Source organism: Oncorhynchus gorbuscha, linkage group LG16, assembly GCF_021184085.1.
Source record: "Oncorhynchus gorbuscha isolate QuinsamMale2020 ecotype Even-year linkage group LG16, OgorEven_v1.0, whole genome shotgun sequence".
NCBI classification, from domain to species: domain Eukaryota; kingdom Metazoa; phylum Chordata; class Actinopteri; order Salmoniformes; family Salmonidae; genus Oncorhynchus; species Oncorhynchus gorbuscha.
Window position 1 is genome coordinate 91,653,930 of NC_060188.1, and position 18,961 is coordinate 91,672,890.

The following is an 18,961-nucleotide window of genomic DNA, read 5'->3' on the forward strand; positions in this document are numbered from 1 at the left end:
CCCCGCTCCCAATCAGGGAGACGGACATCACAGAGTACTTCCCTCCTCCGCCTCCCCTCTCCTGCCCCCCTCCTCACTCCCAGACAGAGAGGAGAAGGAGGAGGAGAATCATCATGGACCTGGGCTACAGCACCTCAACAGGTACACGCCACAGGCTCCCACCAACACACATTATGGCACAATAACAGTGATACGTTATAATGAAACGCCAGTGATATTGAATGGAGCATTGATTACAGAGAGCCATAGTACTCTGCACTATATATTTACATGATCTAATGTAAAGGAACGTGGTAACACTGAAAATATTCTAATCATCAATGTTAAAGTTTTCAACAAAACGTAGACCATTTATCCGGCCAGTGTTGCGAACCTCTTGTCTTTTTGTGTTTCTGTACATGCAGCTTTGAGTTCCCATTTCTCCCCCCCTCCTACCGCCAGACAGTCCCCCCCTCTATCCCCCTGTCTCTCTCTCTGAGGCCAAGCCGTACCCCTGAGCTCCAGCCTGAGACCCCCACCACCCTCAGCAGCAGTTTCCCAGAGCCCCAGCAGGGGCCTAGCGGTGAGGAAAGCCTGGGGCAAGAGTACCATCTCCCGGCCAGGAGGGAGAGGTCTGCTGGGGAGCTGAGGGTGGAGGCCCTGGCCAGACAGCTGGTGTCCCGGGGGGATAAGAGCCTGACCCCGATGCTGGACAGCTGGGCAGAGGGCGGACGGACCATGGACCTAATGGAGGAGATCTTCCCCGCGGGGGGAGGGAGGTTGCTGTGGCAACGCCGCAGGACCAGCACCTGTCTGGAGGACAGGTGAGGGACGGAGAGGAGCGAGGGGAGGAAAGGGGGGGAGGGATTTAGGGAAGTCTGGTTATCCAGAGGGAATGAGGAAGTGTGTGTGTGTGTGTGTGTGTGTGTGTGTGTGTGTGTGTGTGTGTGTGTGTGTGTGTGTGTGTGTGTGTGTGTGTGTGTGTGTGTGTGTGTGTGTGTGTGTGTGTGTGTGTGTGTGTGTGTGTGTGTGTGTGCGTTCATGCATTCGTGTGTGTGCTTAGTGTGTGTGTTTAATTCATGTTATGTAACTAAATAAAAGGTTAGACTGTTTGATCAGGTTTCATTACCAGGAGATACGACAGAACATAGGACCTTTGTTGAGGCTGGTAACATTATGGCTCAGTTTATTATAGACACCTGTTATCACAAGAGAACTCTTCGCTTTTAAAATAGACCATGACATCAGAGAAACTAGGTAAGCAAGGGAAAGGATATCATATCTCAGGGGTTTCAAGGTGAAATTGCAAAAAAATATTTTAAAGTCCATCTGTTTTGTTTTCATTATGAACAAATTGTTTAGAGAGAAATGGTTCACACAGATAACGGTTGACTCTGACGCCACGGAATGATAACTGTTAAGAACTGCTGATATCCTGGAAACTATAGTTCTCTGTCTGTCTGTCTGTCTGTCTGTCTGTCTGTCTGTCTGTCTGTCTGTCTGTCTGTCTGTCTGTCTGTCTGTCTGTCTGTCTGTCTGTCTGTCTGTCTGTCTGTCTGTCTGTCTGTCTGTCTGTCTGTCTGTCTGTCTGTCTGTCTGTCTGTCTGTCTGTCTGTCTCTCCATGTTAGAGCTAGGTAACATCAGATCATACTGTCTGTCTCCATGTTAGAGCTAGGTAACATCAGATCATACTGTCTGTCTCTCTCCATGTTAGAGCTGGGTAACATCAGATCATACTGTCTGTCTCTCTCCATGTTAGAGCTAGGTAACATCAGATCATACTGTCTGTCTCTCTCTCCATGTTAGAGCTGGGTAACATCAGATCATACTGTCTGTCTCTCTCCATGTTAGAGCTAGGTAACATCAGATCATACTGTCTGTCTCTCTCCATGTTAGAGCTGGGTAACATCAGATCATACTGTCTGTCTCTCTCCATGTTAGAGCTAGGTAACATCAGATCATACTGTCTGATCATACTGTCTGTCTCTCTCCATGTTAGAGCTAGGGTAACATCAGATCATACTGTCTGTCTGTCTCCATGTTAGAGCTAGGTAACATCAGATCATACTGTCTGTCTGTCTGTCTGTCTCTCCATGTTAGAGCTAGGTAACATCAGATCATACTGTCTGTCTGTCTGTCTGTCTCTCCATGTTAGAGCTAGGTAACATCAGATCATACTGTCTGTCTCTCTCCATGTTAGAGCTAGGTAACATCAGATCATACTGTCTGTCTCTCTCCATGTTAGAGCTAGGTAACATCAGATCATACTGTCTGTCTCTCTCCATGTTAGAGCTAGGTAACATCAGATCATACTGTCTGTCTCTCTCCATGTTAGAGCTAGGTAACATCAGATCATACTGTCTGTCTCTCTCCATGTTAGAGCTGGGTAACATCAGATCATACTGTCTGTCTCTCTCCATGTTAGAGCTAGGTAACATCAGATCATACTGTCTGTCTCTCTCTCCATGTTAGAGCTAGGTAACATCAGATCATACTGTCTGTCTCCATGTTAGAGCTGGGTAACATCAGATCATACTGTCTGTCTCTCCATGTTAGAGCTAGGTAACATCAGATCATACTGTCTGTCTGTCTCTCTCCATGTTAGAGCTAGGTAACATCAGATCATACTGTCTGTCTCTCTCCATGTTAGAGTCTCTCTCTCCATGTTAGGTAACATCAGATCATACTGTCTGTCTCTCTCCATGTTAGAGCTAGGTAACATCAGATCATACTGTCTGTCTCTCTCCATGTTAGAGCTAGGTAACATCAGATCATACTGTCTGTCTCTCTCCATGTTAGAGCTAGGTAACATCAGATCATACTGTCTCTCTCCATGTTAGAGCTGGGTAACATCAGATCATACTGTCTGTCTCTCTCCATGTTAGAGCTAGGTAACATCAGATCATACTGTCTGTCTCTCTCATGTTAGAGCTAGGTAACATCAGATCATACTGTCTGTCTCTCTCCATGTTAGAGCTAGGTAACATCAGATCATACTGTCTGTCTCTCTCCATGTTAGAGCTAGGTAACATCAGATCATACTGTCTCTCTGTCTCTCTCCATGTTAGAGCTAGGTAACATCAGATCATACTGTCTGTCTCCATGTTAGAGCTAGGTAACATCAGATCATACTGTCTGTCTCTCTCCATGTTAGAGCTAGGTAACATCAGATCATACTGTCTGTCTCTCTCCATGTTAGAGCTAGGTAACATCAGATCATACTGTCTGTCTGTCTCTCTCCATGTTAGAGCTAGGTAACATCAGATCATACTGTCTGTCTGTCTCCATGTTAGAGCTAGGTAACATCAGATCATACTGTCTGTCTCCATGTTAGAGCTAGGTAACATCAGATCATACTGTCTGTCTCTCTCCATGTTAGAGCTGGGTAACATCAGATCATACTGTCTGTCTCTCTCCATGTTAGAGCTAGGTAACATCAGATCATACTGTCTGTCTCTCTCCATGTTAGAGCTGGGTAACATCAGATCATACTGTCTGTCTCTCTCCATGTTAGAGCTAGGTAACATCAGATCATACTGTCTGTCTCTCTCCATGTTAGAGCTAGGTAACATCAGATCATACTGTCTGTCTCTCTCCATGTTAGAGCTAGGTAACATCAGATCATACTGTCTGTCTGTCTCCATGTTAGAGCTAGGTAACATCAGATCATACTGTCTGTCTCTCCATGTTAGAGCTAGGTAACATCAGATCATACTGTCTGTCTCTCTCCATGTTAGAGCTAGGTAACATCAGATCATACTGTCTGTCTCCATGTTAGAGCTAGGTAACATCAGATCATACTGTCTGTCTCTCTCCATGTTAGAGCTGGGTAACATCAGATCATACTGTCTGTCTCTCTCCATGTTAGAGCTAGGTAACATCAGATCATACTGTCTGTCTCTCTCTCCATGTTAGAGCTGGGTAACATCAGATCATACTGTCTGTCTCTCTCCATGTTAGAGCTAGGTAACATCAGATCATACTGTCTGTCTCTCTCCATGTTAGAGCTAGGTAACATCAGATCATACTGTCTGTCTGTCTCTCTCCATGTTAGAGCTAGGTAACATCAGATCATACTGTCTGTCTGTCTCCATGTTAGAGCTGGGTAACATCAGATCATACTGTCTGTCTCTCTCCATGTTAGAGCTAGGTAACATCAGATCATACTGTCTGTCTCCATGTTAGAGCTAGGTAACATCAGATCATACTGTCTGTCTCTCTCCATGTTAGAGCTAGGTAACATCAGATCATACTGTCTGTCTCCATGTTAGAGCTAGGTAACATCAGATCATACTGTCTGTCTCTCTCCATGTTAGAGCTAGGTAACATCAGATCATACTGTCTGTCTCTCTCCATGTTAGAGCTAGGTAACATCAGATCATACTGTCTGTCTGTCTCTCTCCATGTTAGAGCTAGGTAACATCAGATCATACTGTAACATCAGATCATCTGTCTGTCTCTCTCCATGTTAGAGCTAGGTAACATCAGATCAGGTAACATCAGATCATACTGTCTGTCTGTCTCCATGTTAGAGCTAGGTAACATCAGATCATGTTAGAGCTAGGTAACATCAGATCATACTGTCTGTCTCTCTCCATGTTAGAGCTAGGTAACATCAGATCATACTGTCTGTCTGTCTCCATGTTAGAGCTAGGTAACATCAGATCATACTGTCTGTCTCTCTCCATGTTAGAGCTAGGTAACATCAGATCATACTGTCTGTCTCTCTCCATGTTAGAGCTAGGTAACATCAGATCATACTGTCTGTCTCTCTCCATGTTAGAGCTAGGTAACATCAGATCATACTGTCTGTCTGTCTCTCTCCATGTTAGAGCTAGGTAACATCAGATCATACTGTCTGTCTGTCTCCATGTTAGAGCTAGGTAACATCAGATCATACTGTCTCTCTGTCTCTCTCCATGTTAGAGCTAGGTAACATCAGATCATACTGTCTGTCTCCATGTTAGAGCTAGGTAACATCAGATCATACTGTCTGTCTCTCTCCATGTTAGAGCTAGGTAACATCAGATCATACTGTCTGTCTCTCTCCATGTTAGAGCTAGGTAACATCAGATCATACTGTCTCTCTCCATGTTAGAGCTAACATCAGATCATACTGTCTGTCTCTAGAGTAACATCAGATCATACTGTCTGTTAGAGCTAGGTAACATCAGATCATACTGTCTGTCTCTAGGTAACATCAGATCATACTGTCTGTCTCTAGGTAACATCAGATCATACTGTCTGTCTCTATGTAACATCAGATCATACTGTCTGTCTCTAGGTAACATCAGATCATACTGTCTGTCTCTAGGTAACATCAGATCATACTGTCTGTCTCTAGGTAACATCAGATCATACTGTGTGTCTCTAGGTAACATCAGATCATACTGTCTGTCTCTCTCCATGTTAGAGCTAGGTAACATCAGATCATACTGTCTGTCTCTCTCCATGTTAGAGCTAGGTAACATCAGATCATACTGTCTGTCTGTCTCTAGGTAACATCAGATCATACTGTCTGTCTCTAGGTAACATCAGATCATACTGTCTGTCTCTAGGTAACATCAGATCATACTGTCTGTCTCTAGGTAACATCAGATCATACTGTCTGTCTCTAGGTAACATCAGATCATACTGTCTGTCTCTAGGTAACATCAGATCATACTGTCTGTCTCTAGGTAACATCAGATCATACTGTCTGTCTCTAGGTAACATCAGATCATACTGTCTAGGTAACATCAGATCATACTGTCTGTCTCTAGGTAACATCAGATCATACTGTCTGTCTCTAGGTAACATCAGATCATACTGTCTGTCTCTAGGTAACATCAGATCATACTGTCTGTCTCTAGGTAACATCAGATCATACTGTCTGTCTCTAGGTAACATCAGATCATACTGTCTGTCTCTATGTAACATCAGATCATACTGTCTGTCTCTAGGTAACATCAGATCATACTGTCTGTCTCTAGGTAACATCAGATCATACTGTCTGTCTCTCTCTCCATGTTAGAGCTAGGTAACATCAGATCATACTGTCTGTCTCTAGGTAACATCAGATCATACTGTCTGTCTCTAGGTAACATCAGATCATACTGTCTGTCTCTAGGTAACATCAGATCATACTGTCTGTCTCTAGGTAACATCAGATCATACTGTCTGTCTCTATGTAACATCAGATCATACTGTCTGTCTCTATGTAACATCAGATCATACTGTCTGTCTCTATGTAACATCAGATCATACTGTCTGTCTCTATGTAACATCAGATCATACTGTCTGTCTCTAGATAACATCAGATCATACTGTCTGTCTCTAGGTAACATCAGATCATACTGTCTGTCTCTAGGTAACATCAGATCATACTGTCTGTCTCTAGGTAACATCAGATCATACTGTCTGTCTCTAGGTAACATCAGATCATACTGTCTGTCTCTATGTAACATCAGATCATACTGTCTGTCTCTAGGTAACATCAGATCATACTGTCTCTCTCTCTCTCTCTAGGTAACATCAGATCATACTGTCTGTCTCTATGTAACATCAGATCATACTGTCTGTCTCTAGGTAACATCAGATCATACTGTCTGTCTCTAGGTAACATCAGATCATACTGTCTGTCTCTAGGTAACATCAGATCATACTGTCTCTCTCTAGGTAACATCAGATCATACTGTCTGTCTCTCTCTAGGTAACATCAGATCATACTGTCTGTCTCTAGGTAACATCAGATCATATCAGGTAACATCAGATCATACTGTCTCTCTCTAGGTAACATCAGATCATACTGTCTGTCTCTAGGTAACATCAGATCATACTGTCTGTCTGTCTCTAGGTAACATCAGATCATACTGTCTGTCTCTAGGTAACATCAGATCATACTGTCTGTCTCTAGGTAACATCAGATCATACTGTCTGTCTGTCTCTAGGTAACATCAGATCATACTGTCTGTCTCTAGGTAACATCAGATGGAGGCTGAGCAGCACTGCCGTCTACTGACATGAATTAACATAGCAGCTTGTAGAACAAAACGTGACCATACTTTTTGTACATGTGAAAAATGCTCTGATCCTGTTCCTGGAGAGAATCCCTCCTGTAGGTTTTAACTCCAACCCTGTTCCTGGAGAGAATCCCTCCTGTAGGTTTTAACTACAACCCTGTTCCTGGAGAGAAACCCTCCTGTAGGTTTTAACTACAACCCTGTTCCTGGAGAGAAACCCTCCTGTAGGTTTTAACTCCAACCCTGTTCCTGGAGAGAAACCCTCCTGTAGGTTTTAACTCCAACCCTGTTCCTGGAGAGAGACCCTCCTGTAGGTTTTAACTCCAACCCTGTTCCTGGAGAGAGACCCTCCTGTAGGTTTTAACTCCAACCCTGTTCCTGGAGAGAGACCCTCCTGTAGGTTTTAACTCCAACCCTGTTCCTGGAGAGAGACCCTCCTGTAGGTTTTAACTCCAACCCTGTTCCTGGAGAGAGACCCTCCTGTAGGTTTTAACTCCAACCCTGTTCCTGGAGAGAGACCCTCCTGTAGGTTTTAACTCCAACCCTGTTCCTGGTGAGCTACCCTTCCTGTAGGTTTTAACTCCAACCCTGTTCCTGGAGAGAGACCCTCCTGTAGGTTTTAACTCCAACCCTGTTCCTGGAGAGCTACCCTTCCTGTAGGTTTTAACTCCAACCCTGTTCCTGGAGAAAGACCCTCCTGTAGGTTTTAACTCCAACCCTGTTCCTGGTGAGCTACCCTTCCTGTAGGTTTTAACTCCAACCCTGTTCCTGGTGAGCTACCCTTCCTGTAGGTTTTAACTCCAACCCTGTTCCTGGTGAGCTACCCTTCCTGTAGGTTTTAACTCCAACCCTGTTCCTGGAGAGAGACCCTCCTGTAGGTTTTAACTCCAACCCTGTTCCTGGTGAGCTACCCTTCCTGTAGGTTTTAACTCCAACCCTGTTCCTGGTGAGCTACCCTTCCTGTAGGTTTTAACTCCAACCCTGTTCCTGGTGAGCTACCCTTCCTGTAGGTTTTAACTCCAACCCTGTTCCTGGAGAGAGACCCTCCTGTAGGTTTTAACTCCAACCCTGTTCCTGTTGAGCTACCCTTCCTGTAGGTTTTAACTCCAACCCTGTTCCTGGTGAGCTACCCTTCCTGTAGGTTTTAACTCCAACCCTGTTCCTGGAGAGAGACCCTCCTGTAGGTTTTATCTCCAACCCTGTTCCTGGTGAGCTACCCTTCCTGTAGGTTTTAACTCCAACCCTGTTCCTGGTGAGCTACCCTTCCTGTAGGTTTTAACTCCAACCCTGTTCCTGGAGAGAGACCCTCCTGTAGGTTTTAACTCCAACCCTGTTCCTGGAGAGCTACCCTTCCTGTAGGTTTTAACTCCAACCCTGTTCCTGGAGAGAGACCCTCCTGTAGGTTTTAACTCCAACCCTGTTCCTGGAGAGAAACCCTCCTGTAGGTTTTAACTCCAACCCTGTTCCTGGAGAGCTACCCTTCCTGTAGGTTTTAACTCCAACCCTGTTCCTGGAGAGAGACCCTCCTGTAGGTTTTAACTCCAACCCTGTTCCTGGAGAGAAACCCTCCTGTAGGTTTTAACTCCAACCCTGTTCCTGGAGAGCTACCCTTCCTGTAGGTTTTAACTCCAACCCTGTTCCTGGAGAGAGACCCTCCTGTAGGTTTTAACTCCAACCCTGTTCCTGGAGAGAAACCCTCCTGTAGGTTTTAACTCCAACCCTGTTCCTGGAGAGCTACCCTTCCTGTAGGTTTTAACTCCAACCCTGTTCCTGGAGAGAAACCCTCCTGTAGGTTTTAACTCCAACCCTGTTCCTGGAGAGAGACCCTCCTGTAGGTTTTAACTCCAACCCTGTTCCTGGAGAGAACCCTCCTGTAGGTTTATCATTTTCAACCCAAGATGGTATATATTCTACAAAATCTCGGCTGGATTTTTGAGTATTTGGGAAATAACTTGAGAAGTTGTATAGGTAATTTTTTAAAATATGAAATGTATTATATTAAAATAGAACCAAAGGACAGTTGGGTTGTTAGAATCCTCGGTGTCAGAGGTGGGTGTAACCTGATTCTACTGTTGAATGTTGTTCTGTCTAAAACATTCTATTCTGCCTATCCATCCTGCCATGAAGTCATGAAAACAAACCAGCCACAGCACATTCCTTATAGTAGTGTGTGTGTGTGTGTGTGTGTGTGTGTGTGTGTGTGTGTGTGTGTGTGTGTGTGTGTGTGTGTGTGTGTGTGTGTGTGTGTGTGTGTGTGTGTGTGTGTGTGTGTGTGTGTGTGTGTGTGTGTGTGTGTGTGTGCGTGTGTGTGTGTGTGCGTGTGTGTGCGTGCGTGCGTGCGTGCGTGCGTGCGTGTGTGTGAGTTTCACCCAAATAACACACACACACACACCCAGAATACCATACTAATTATTTCGACAGTCAGACACACTATTCAACAGACTAGTGCTTGTTGCTGACTGCTTGTTTTACAGTATGTGTCAGTTTCGGTCATGAGTTTCAGGATGTCATGTGTCAGTCTATTCAAGTGGTAGTAATGCTAACTGTTGCTACGTTCTTTATCTCTCTGTTCCATGGGCTGCCGTACTACTATGCCTGACCCAGTAAAACAACATATTTCACTGCACCTTTCCTGTGTATGTGACAATAAAACATCATTTTCTTTCTTCTTGTAGAAGTCAAGATGGTGTCTGTTCTTTCAGACCCAATCTGCTGCAGAGAACAGAGGGAGGAGGAGGAAGAGGAGGAGGAGGAGGAAGAGGAGGAGGCGAGGTGGACACAGATCTGGATGAGGATGAGACAGACTTCAATCAGAAGAAGGTCTGAATTTACCTTAAATACATTTTTTTTTTTTTTGCAAACAATTGTTTTTATCAGATCAAATCAACAGCAATACAACACAATACAATTACATGAATCTTTGAATGAACTGATATAAAAGTAAGGAAAATGAAAGACAAATGCCCATCTAACCTATGGTCCTCAGGGATCCAGAAGATCTCTGGTGAAAGAGAAGTGGAGACACAATAGACACAATACACCGTTGTTGCTAACTTCTCCCGTCCACTAGGTGGAGCTACTCCAGGCCCTGACTCTGAGCGTTACCTCCTTGCGAGAGGAGAAGGAGGTTCTGGCGGAGGAGCAGAAGAGGTTCCGGGCCCTTGGGGGCCACATGGAGAGCCTGGTTCAGGAGCGCTGTAAGCCCAACGAGAGGGAGAAGTACAAGATGTTCATCGGGGACATGGATAAGATAGTCAACCTTCTGCTGTCTCTGTGTGGCCGGCTGGCCCGGGTCCATAACGCTCTCTCTGCCCTGGACAGAGAGGAGGAGACAGAGGACAGCCAAGAGGAAAGGGTGAGACATTAAACTACACTATACACTATACACTACAAGACCTTGCTAGGTAAAGTCCCCCCTTATCTCAGCTCGCTGGTCACCATAGCATCTCCCACCTGTAGCACACGCTCCAGCAGGTATATCTCTCTAGTCACCCCCAAAACCAATTCTTTCTTTGGCCGCATCTCCTTCTAGTTCTCTGCTGTCAGTGACTGGAACGAACTACAAAAATCTCTGTAACTGGAAACACTTATCTCCCTCATTAGCTTTAAGCACCAACTGTCAGAGCAGCTCACAGATTACTGCACCTGTACATAGCCCACCTATAATTTAGCCCAAACAACTACCTCTTTCCCTACTGTATTTATTTATTTATTTTGCTCCTTTGCACCCCATTATTTGTATTTCTACTTTGCACATTCTTCCATTGCAAAACTACCATTCCAGTGTTTTACTTGCTATATTGTATTTACTTCGCCACCATGGCCTTTTGTTGCCTTTACCTCCCTTCTCACCTGATTTGCTCACATCGTATATAGACTTGTTTATACTGTATTATTGACTGTATGTTTGTTTTACTCCATGTGTAACTCTGTGTCGTTGTATGTGTCGAACTGCTTTGCTTTATCTTGGCCAGGTCGCAATTGTAAATGAGAACTTGTTCTCAACTTGCCTACCTGGTTAAATAAAGGTGAAATAAAAAATAAAATAAAATACACTATACACTATACATTATACACTATACATTATACACTATGTCCTATCTTCCCTGGATAGACAGGAGACAGAGGACAGCCAAGAGGAGAGGATGAGGCTTCACACACTGTACACACTACACCTACGCTACACCTACACTACACCTACACTACACCCACGCTACACCTACACTACACCTACACTACACCTACGCTACACCTACACTACACCTACACTACACACTACACCTACACTACACCTAAACACTACACTTACACTACACCTACACTACACCTAAACACTACACTTACACTACACACCACACTACACCTACACAACACCTACGCTACACCTACACCACACATACGCTGCACCTACACTACACCACACATACACTACACACTACACCTAAACACTACACTTACACTACATCTACACAACACCTACACTACACACTACACATACACTACACACCACACTACACTACACTACACTACACACCACACTAACACCTAGACTACACCACAATACACAACACTAACACCTACACCACAATACACTACACTACACACTACAAAACACTAACACTACACCACAATACACTACACGACACACCACACCGACACTGACACTAAACTTACAATACATTAACACTACACTAACACTACACTGACACTACATTAACACTACACTAACACTAAACTAACACTACACTGACACTACATTAACACTACACTACACTACACTACATTAACACTACACTACACTAACACTACACTAACACTAAACTAACACTACACTGACACTACATTAACACTACACTACACTGACACTACATTAACACTACACTACACTACACTAACACTACACTAACACTACATTAACACTACACTAACACTAAACTAACACTACACTAACACTACACTGACACTACACTAAACTAACACTACACTGACACTACACTAAACTAACACTACACTAACACTACACTGACACTACACTAACACTAACACTAAACTAACACTACACTAACACTACACTAACACTAAACTAGCACTACACTAACACTACACTACACTAACACTACACTAACACTAAACTAACATTACACTAACACTACGCTACACTATATTAACACTACACTAACACTAAACTAACACTACACTAACACTACACTACACTATTACTACACTATATTACATTTACATTACATTTACATTTAAGTCATTTAGCAGACGCTCTTATCCAGAGCGACTTACAAATTGGTGCATTCACCTTATGACATCCAGTGGAACAGTCACTTTACAATAGTGCATCTAAATCTTAAAGGGGGGTGAGAGGGATTACTTATCCTATCCTAGGTATTCCTTAAAGAGGTGGGGTTTCAGGTGTCTCCGGAAGGTGGTGATTGACTCCGCTGTCCTGGCGTCGTGAGGGAGTTTGTTCCACCATTGGGGGGCCAGCGCAGCGAACAGTTTTGACTGGGCTGAGCGGGAGCTGTACTTCCTCAGTGGTAGGGAGGTGAGCAGGCCAGAGGTGGATGAACGCAGTGCCCTTGTTTGGGTGTAGGGCCTGATCAGAGCCTGGAGGTACTGAGGTGCCGTTCCCCTCACAGCTCCGTAGGCAAGCACCATGGTCTTGTAGCGGATGCGAGCTTCAACTGGAAGCCAGTGGAGAGAACGGAGGAGCGGGGTGACGTGAGAGAACATGGTGGTTGGAATGAAAAATCAGACCAAAGGATAGATTTCCACCAGACTAATGTCGGTCATTGCTCGTGTTTCTTGACCCAAGCAAGACTCTTATTATTGGTGTCCTTTAGTAGTGGTTTCTTTGCAGCAATTTGACCATGAAGGCCTGATTCACTCAGTCTCTGAACAGTTGATGTTGAGATGTGTCTGTTATTTGAACTCTGTGAAGCATTTATTTCGGCTGCATTCTGCTCTAATGAACTTATCGTCTGCAGCAGAGGTAACTCTGGGTCTTCCTTTCCTGTTGTGGTCCTCATGAGAGTCAGTTTCATCAGGACGCTTCATGGTTTTTGCGACTGCACTTGAAGAAACGTTCAAAGTTCATATTAACACTACACTAACACAACACTACACTAACACTACACTAACACTACACTAACACTGCACTAACACTACACTAACACTAACACTACACTAACACTACACTACACTAATATTACACTATATTAACACTACACTAACACTAACACTACATTAACACTACACTACACTAATACTACACTACATTAACACTACACTAATACTACACTAACACTACACTAACACTACACTAACACTACACTAATACTACACTACACTAATACTACACTACACTACACTAATACTACACTAACACTACACTAACACTAACACTGCACTACACTACACTAACACTACACTAACACTACACTAACACTACACTGCCACTACACTAACACTAAACTAACACTACACTAACACTACACTAATACTACACTACACTAACACTGCACTACACTAACACTACCACTACACTAACACTACACTAACACTACACTAAACGAACACTACACTACACTAACACTACACTACCACTGCACTACACTAGCACTACACTAATACTACACTAACACTACACTAACACTACACTAACACTGCACTACACTACACTAACACTACACTAATACTACACTAACACTACACTAACACTACACTACACTAACACTAACACTACACTAACACTAACACTAACACTGCACTACACTAACACTACACTACACTAACACTGCACTACACTACACTAACAAAAGCACTAACATTACACTAACACTGCACTACACTAACACTACACTAACACTGCACTACACTAACACTACACTACACTAACACTACACTAACACTGCACTAACACTACACTAACACTGCACTACACTAACACTACACTGACACTACACTACACTAACACTACACTAACACTACACTATATTAACACTACACTAACACTACACTAACACTACACTAACACTACACTGCCACTACACTACACTAACACTACACTAACAATACACTGCCACTACACTACACTAACACTACACTAACACTACACTAATACTACACTACACTACACTAACACTAACACTGCACTACACTACACTAACACTACACTAACACTACACTGCACTACACTAACACTACACTAACACTACACTACCACTACACTAACACTACACTAACACTACACTAACACTACACTAACACTACACTAACACTACACTAACACTACACAAACACTACACTACACTAACACTGCACTACACTAACACTACACTAACACTGCACTACACTACACTAACAAAAGCACTAACACTACACTAACACTGCACTACACTAACACTACACTACAGTAACACTGCACTACACTAACACTACACTAACACTATACTAACACTGCACTAACACTAACACTACACTAACACTACACTAACACTACACTGACACTACACTAACACTACACTAACACTACACTACACTATATTAACACTACACTAACACTACACTACACTATATTAACACTACACTAACACTACACTATATTAACACTACACTAACACTACACTACACTAACACTACACTAACACTACACTATATTAACACTACACTAACACTAACACTACACTAACACTACACTGCCACTACACTACACTACACTAACACTAAACTAACATTACACTAACACTACACTACACTATATTAACACTACACTAACACTACACTACACTAACACTACACTACACTATTACTACACTATATTAACACTACACTAACACAACACTACACTAACACTACACTAAAACTACACTAACACTACACTAACACTGCACTAACACTACACTAACACTACACTAACACTACACTACACGAATACTACACTATATTAACACTACACTAACACTAACACTACATTAACACTACACTACACTAATACTACACTATATTAACACTACACTAACACTACACTACATTAACACTACACTGCACTAATACTACACTAACACTACACTAATACTACACTACACTAACACTACACTAATACTACACTAACACTAAACTAACACTACACTAATACTACACTAAGACTACGCTAATACTACACTAAGACTACGCTAATACTACACTAATACTACACTACACTAACACTACACTAATACTACACTAACACTACACTAATACTACACTACACTAACACATTTACATTTACATTTAAGTCATTTAGCAGACGCTCTTATCCAGAGCGACTTACACTACACTAATACTACACTAATACTACACTACACTAATACTACACTACACTAACACTACACTAATACTACACTAACACTACACTAATAATACACCACACTAACACTACACTAATAACACTACACTAATACTACACTAACACTACACTAATACTACACTAACACTACACTAACACTACACTAATACTACACTACACTAATACTACACTAACACTACACTAATAATACACTACACTAACACTACACTAACACTACACTAATACTACACTAACACTACACTAATACTACACTAACACTACACTAACACTACACTAATACTACACTACACTAACACTACACTAACACTGCACTACACTAACACTATATTAACACTACACTAACACTACACTAATACTACACTAACACTACACTACACTACACTAACACTACACTAACACTGCACTACACTAACACTGCACTACACTACACTACCACTACACTAACACTACACTAACACTACACTAACACTACACTAACACTACACTAATACTACACTACACTAACACTGCACTACACTAACACTACACTAACACTGCACTACACTAACACTACACTAACACTACACTAACACTGCACTACACTACCACTACACTACCACTACACTAACACTACACTACACTAACAAAAGCACTAACACTACACTAACACTGCACTACACTAACACTACACTGCACTACACTACACTACACTACACTAACACTAACACTAACACTACACTAACACTACACTAACACTGCACTAACACTACACTAACACTACACTTTCACTACACTAACACTGCACTAACACTACACTAACACTACACTTTCACTACACTAACACTACACTAACACTACACTAACACTACACTAATACTACACTAACACTACACTAACACTGCACTACACTAACACTACACTAACACTTCACTACACTAACACTACACTAACACTACATTACGCTAACACTACACTAACACTACACTAACACTACACTACGCTAACACTACACTAACACTACACTAACACTACGCTAACACTACACTACGCTAACACTACAGTAACACTACACTAACACTACGCTAACACTACACTAACACTACACTACGCTAACACTAACAATACACTAACACTACACTAACACTACACTAACACTACGCTAACACTACGCTAACACTACACTACGCTAACACTAACTACGCTAACACTAACAATACACTAACACTACACTAACACTACACTAACACTAACACTAACACTAACACTACACTAACACTACACTAACACTACGCTAACACTACACTAACACTACACTACGCTAACACTAACAATACACTAACACTACACTAACACTACACTAACACTAACACTACACTAACACTACACTAACACTACACTAACACTACACACATAACAGCACAGAAGAGGGTGAAGATACTCCACTCTACATACTACAGTCTGAGAATCACAGTGTGAAGGAAGGGTCCCTTGTATTTTACCAGCCTGGTCTCGCTGAGATGAAGATGTGCATTTTAATAGATACTTCCGACCTCCTTGACTTCCAGGGAATCACACTTTCCTCCAGACAGTCTGTCTCATATTGTGGTATTGAATGAGGTCACAGAATGGCAGACAGCTTGTTGGTCTACAGGATGTTCTGATGGAGCCTGTTTTTTTTTATCAAGCCTTACACTCGTCTTGGATAGGATAAGTAATCCCTCTCACCCCCCCCTTCCCCCCTTTAAGATTTAGATGCACTATTGTAAAGCGACTGTTCCACTCGATGTCATAAGGTGAATGCACCAATTTGTAAGTCGCTCTGGATAAGAGCGTCTGCTAAATGACTTAAATGTAATGTAAATGTCTTGTATTTGGCTGTGTTAAGGAGCGGGGACATCATGGTGCTACCTCCGCCTCCCTCCCTTAACGAAGGAACGCCACGGTGTTAAAATGGGATTTTACTTCAGTCACTGGTACTACAGGGCTCCTCCCCACTGATACACGGATTGATTCCTGTGACCTTCTGTTCTGCCCTCCTGAGAGGGTGTCGTTCAGCCTGGGTTGCTGTACTTTACTCAAACGACATCATGTGTTATCAAGGCTTTTACTAATCTAGTTTCCTCTACTGGTGTCCTATCTCATTCATAATGAACATGGTTCTGTAGATGTGTCACATGATGGCCACTAGGTGGTGCCAGGTCATAGTGTCTGTGTGTATTTACTAACCCACATCCCTTCTATCTCTCTCCCCTCAGGAGTCTACAGCAGACAGGATGTCTATCACCTCTAGTTTAACCAGGAGTCTCTCTGTGTAAAGACTCTATTCACCTATCACTAACAGTCTCTCTTTGCCCTCGGGAATCTACAGCAGACAGGATGTCTATCACCTCTAGTTTAACCAGGAGTCTCTCTGTGTAAAGACTCTATTCACCTATCACTAACAGTCTCTCTCTGCCCTCGGGAATCTGTGTCGTCAGCACCAGGATGTTTTTAATGATCTATATATCTGTGTTAACTCAGGAGTCCTTACAGCAGAAACGCAGACAGCTGTGTAGTCAGCACGAGGATGCCAGGGAGCTGAAGGAGAATCTGGACCGGCGGGAGCGTGTGGTACTGGACATCCTGACTGTGTACCTGACTGGGCCGCAGCTTAGAGACTACCAGCACTTCGTCTGTATGAAACCAGCCCTGCTGATCCGCCAGAGACTCCTGGATGAGCTCCTTAAGCAGTGGGATGAACAGCTCAGCAGGCTGGCTGAGAGTATCTCTCCAGGGGATCATCAGGCCCAGCCCCGCTCACCTATCCCTGGGTTGAACCCCAGCCTCGGCTCTAACCTTAGAGCTCCCAGCCCTAACCTTAGAGCTCCCAGTCCTAACCTTAGAGCTCCCAGCCCTAACCTTAGAGCTCCCAGCCCTAACATTGGTCCTACCCAAACAGTCCGCTCCACCACTGTGACATCACTGTGACATCACCCCAACTACAACACTGCTCCTGGTCACTCCTACAGTTGCTGTGTCTCTGACTCAGTGGGAGGAGCACCATGAGTCTGGCGAGTAAGATACAACAGTACTTGGTTGAAGAGAGAGATACAGTTCATCCAGTTCTGCTCTATATGAAGCAGGAAGGATGTCTGTCGGTCTGTCCCCTTGTTGCAGACAGACAGACAGGCAGACAGACAGGCAGACAGACAGGCAGACAGACAGACAGGCAGGCAGACAGACAGACAGACAGACAGACAGACAGACAGACAGACAGACAGACAGACAGACAGACAGACAGACAGACACAGACAGACAGACAGACAGACAGACAAGCAGCAGGCAGGCAGGCAGGCAGGCAGGCCAGTAGACCGACAAGCAGACAGACAGACAAGCAGGCAGACAGACAGACAGACAGACAGACAGACAGACAGACAGACAGACAGACAGACAGACAGACAGACAGACAGACAGACAGACAGACAGACAGACAGACAGACAGACAGGCAGACAGACAGACAGACAGACAAGCAGACAGGCAGGCCAGTAGACCGACAAGCAGGCAGACAGACAGACAGGCAGGCAGACAGACTGCATTCAGACAGACTGCATTCAGACAGACTGCATTCAGACAGACTGGCAGACAGACTGCATTCAGACAGACTG

The 18,961-nt window shown here is 43.3% G+C and overlaps 1 protein-coding gene across 1 annotated transcript in view; it reads left to right on the forward strand.

Annotated features, from left to right (window-relative positions):
* Positions 1-18,571, forward strand: part of LOC123999860 (protein Shroom3-like) — a 143,272-nt gene extending 124,701 nt beyond the window's left edge. The window contains exons 13-17 of the mRNA XM_046305868.1: positions 1-141; positions 442-803; positions 9,657-9,801; positions 10,052-10,336; positions 17,837-18,571. The exon at positions 1-141 is cut by the window's left edge and continues 52 nt beyond it. Coding sequence (XP_046161824.1) covers positions 1-141; positions 442-803; positions 9,657-9,801; positions 10,052-10,336; positions 17,837-18,283 — 1,380 coding nt within the window. The 3' untranslated portion in view covers positions 18,284-18,571. The remainder of the gene's footprint in view (positions 142-441; positions 804-9,656; positions 9,802-10,051; positions 10,337-17,836) is intronic.
* The last annotated feature ends 390 nt before the right edge of the window (positions 18,572-18,961 follow it).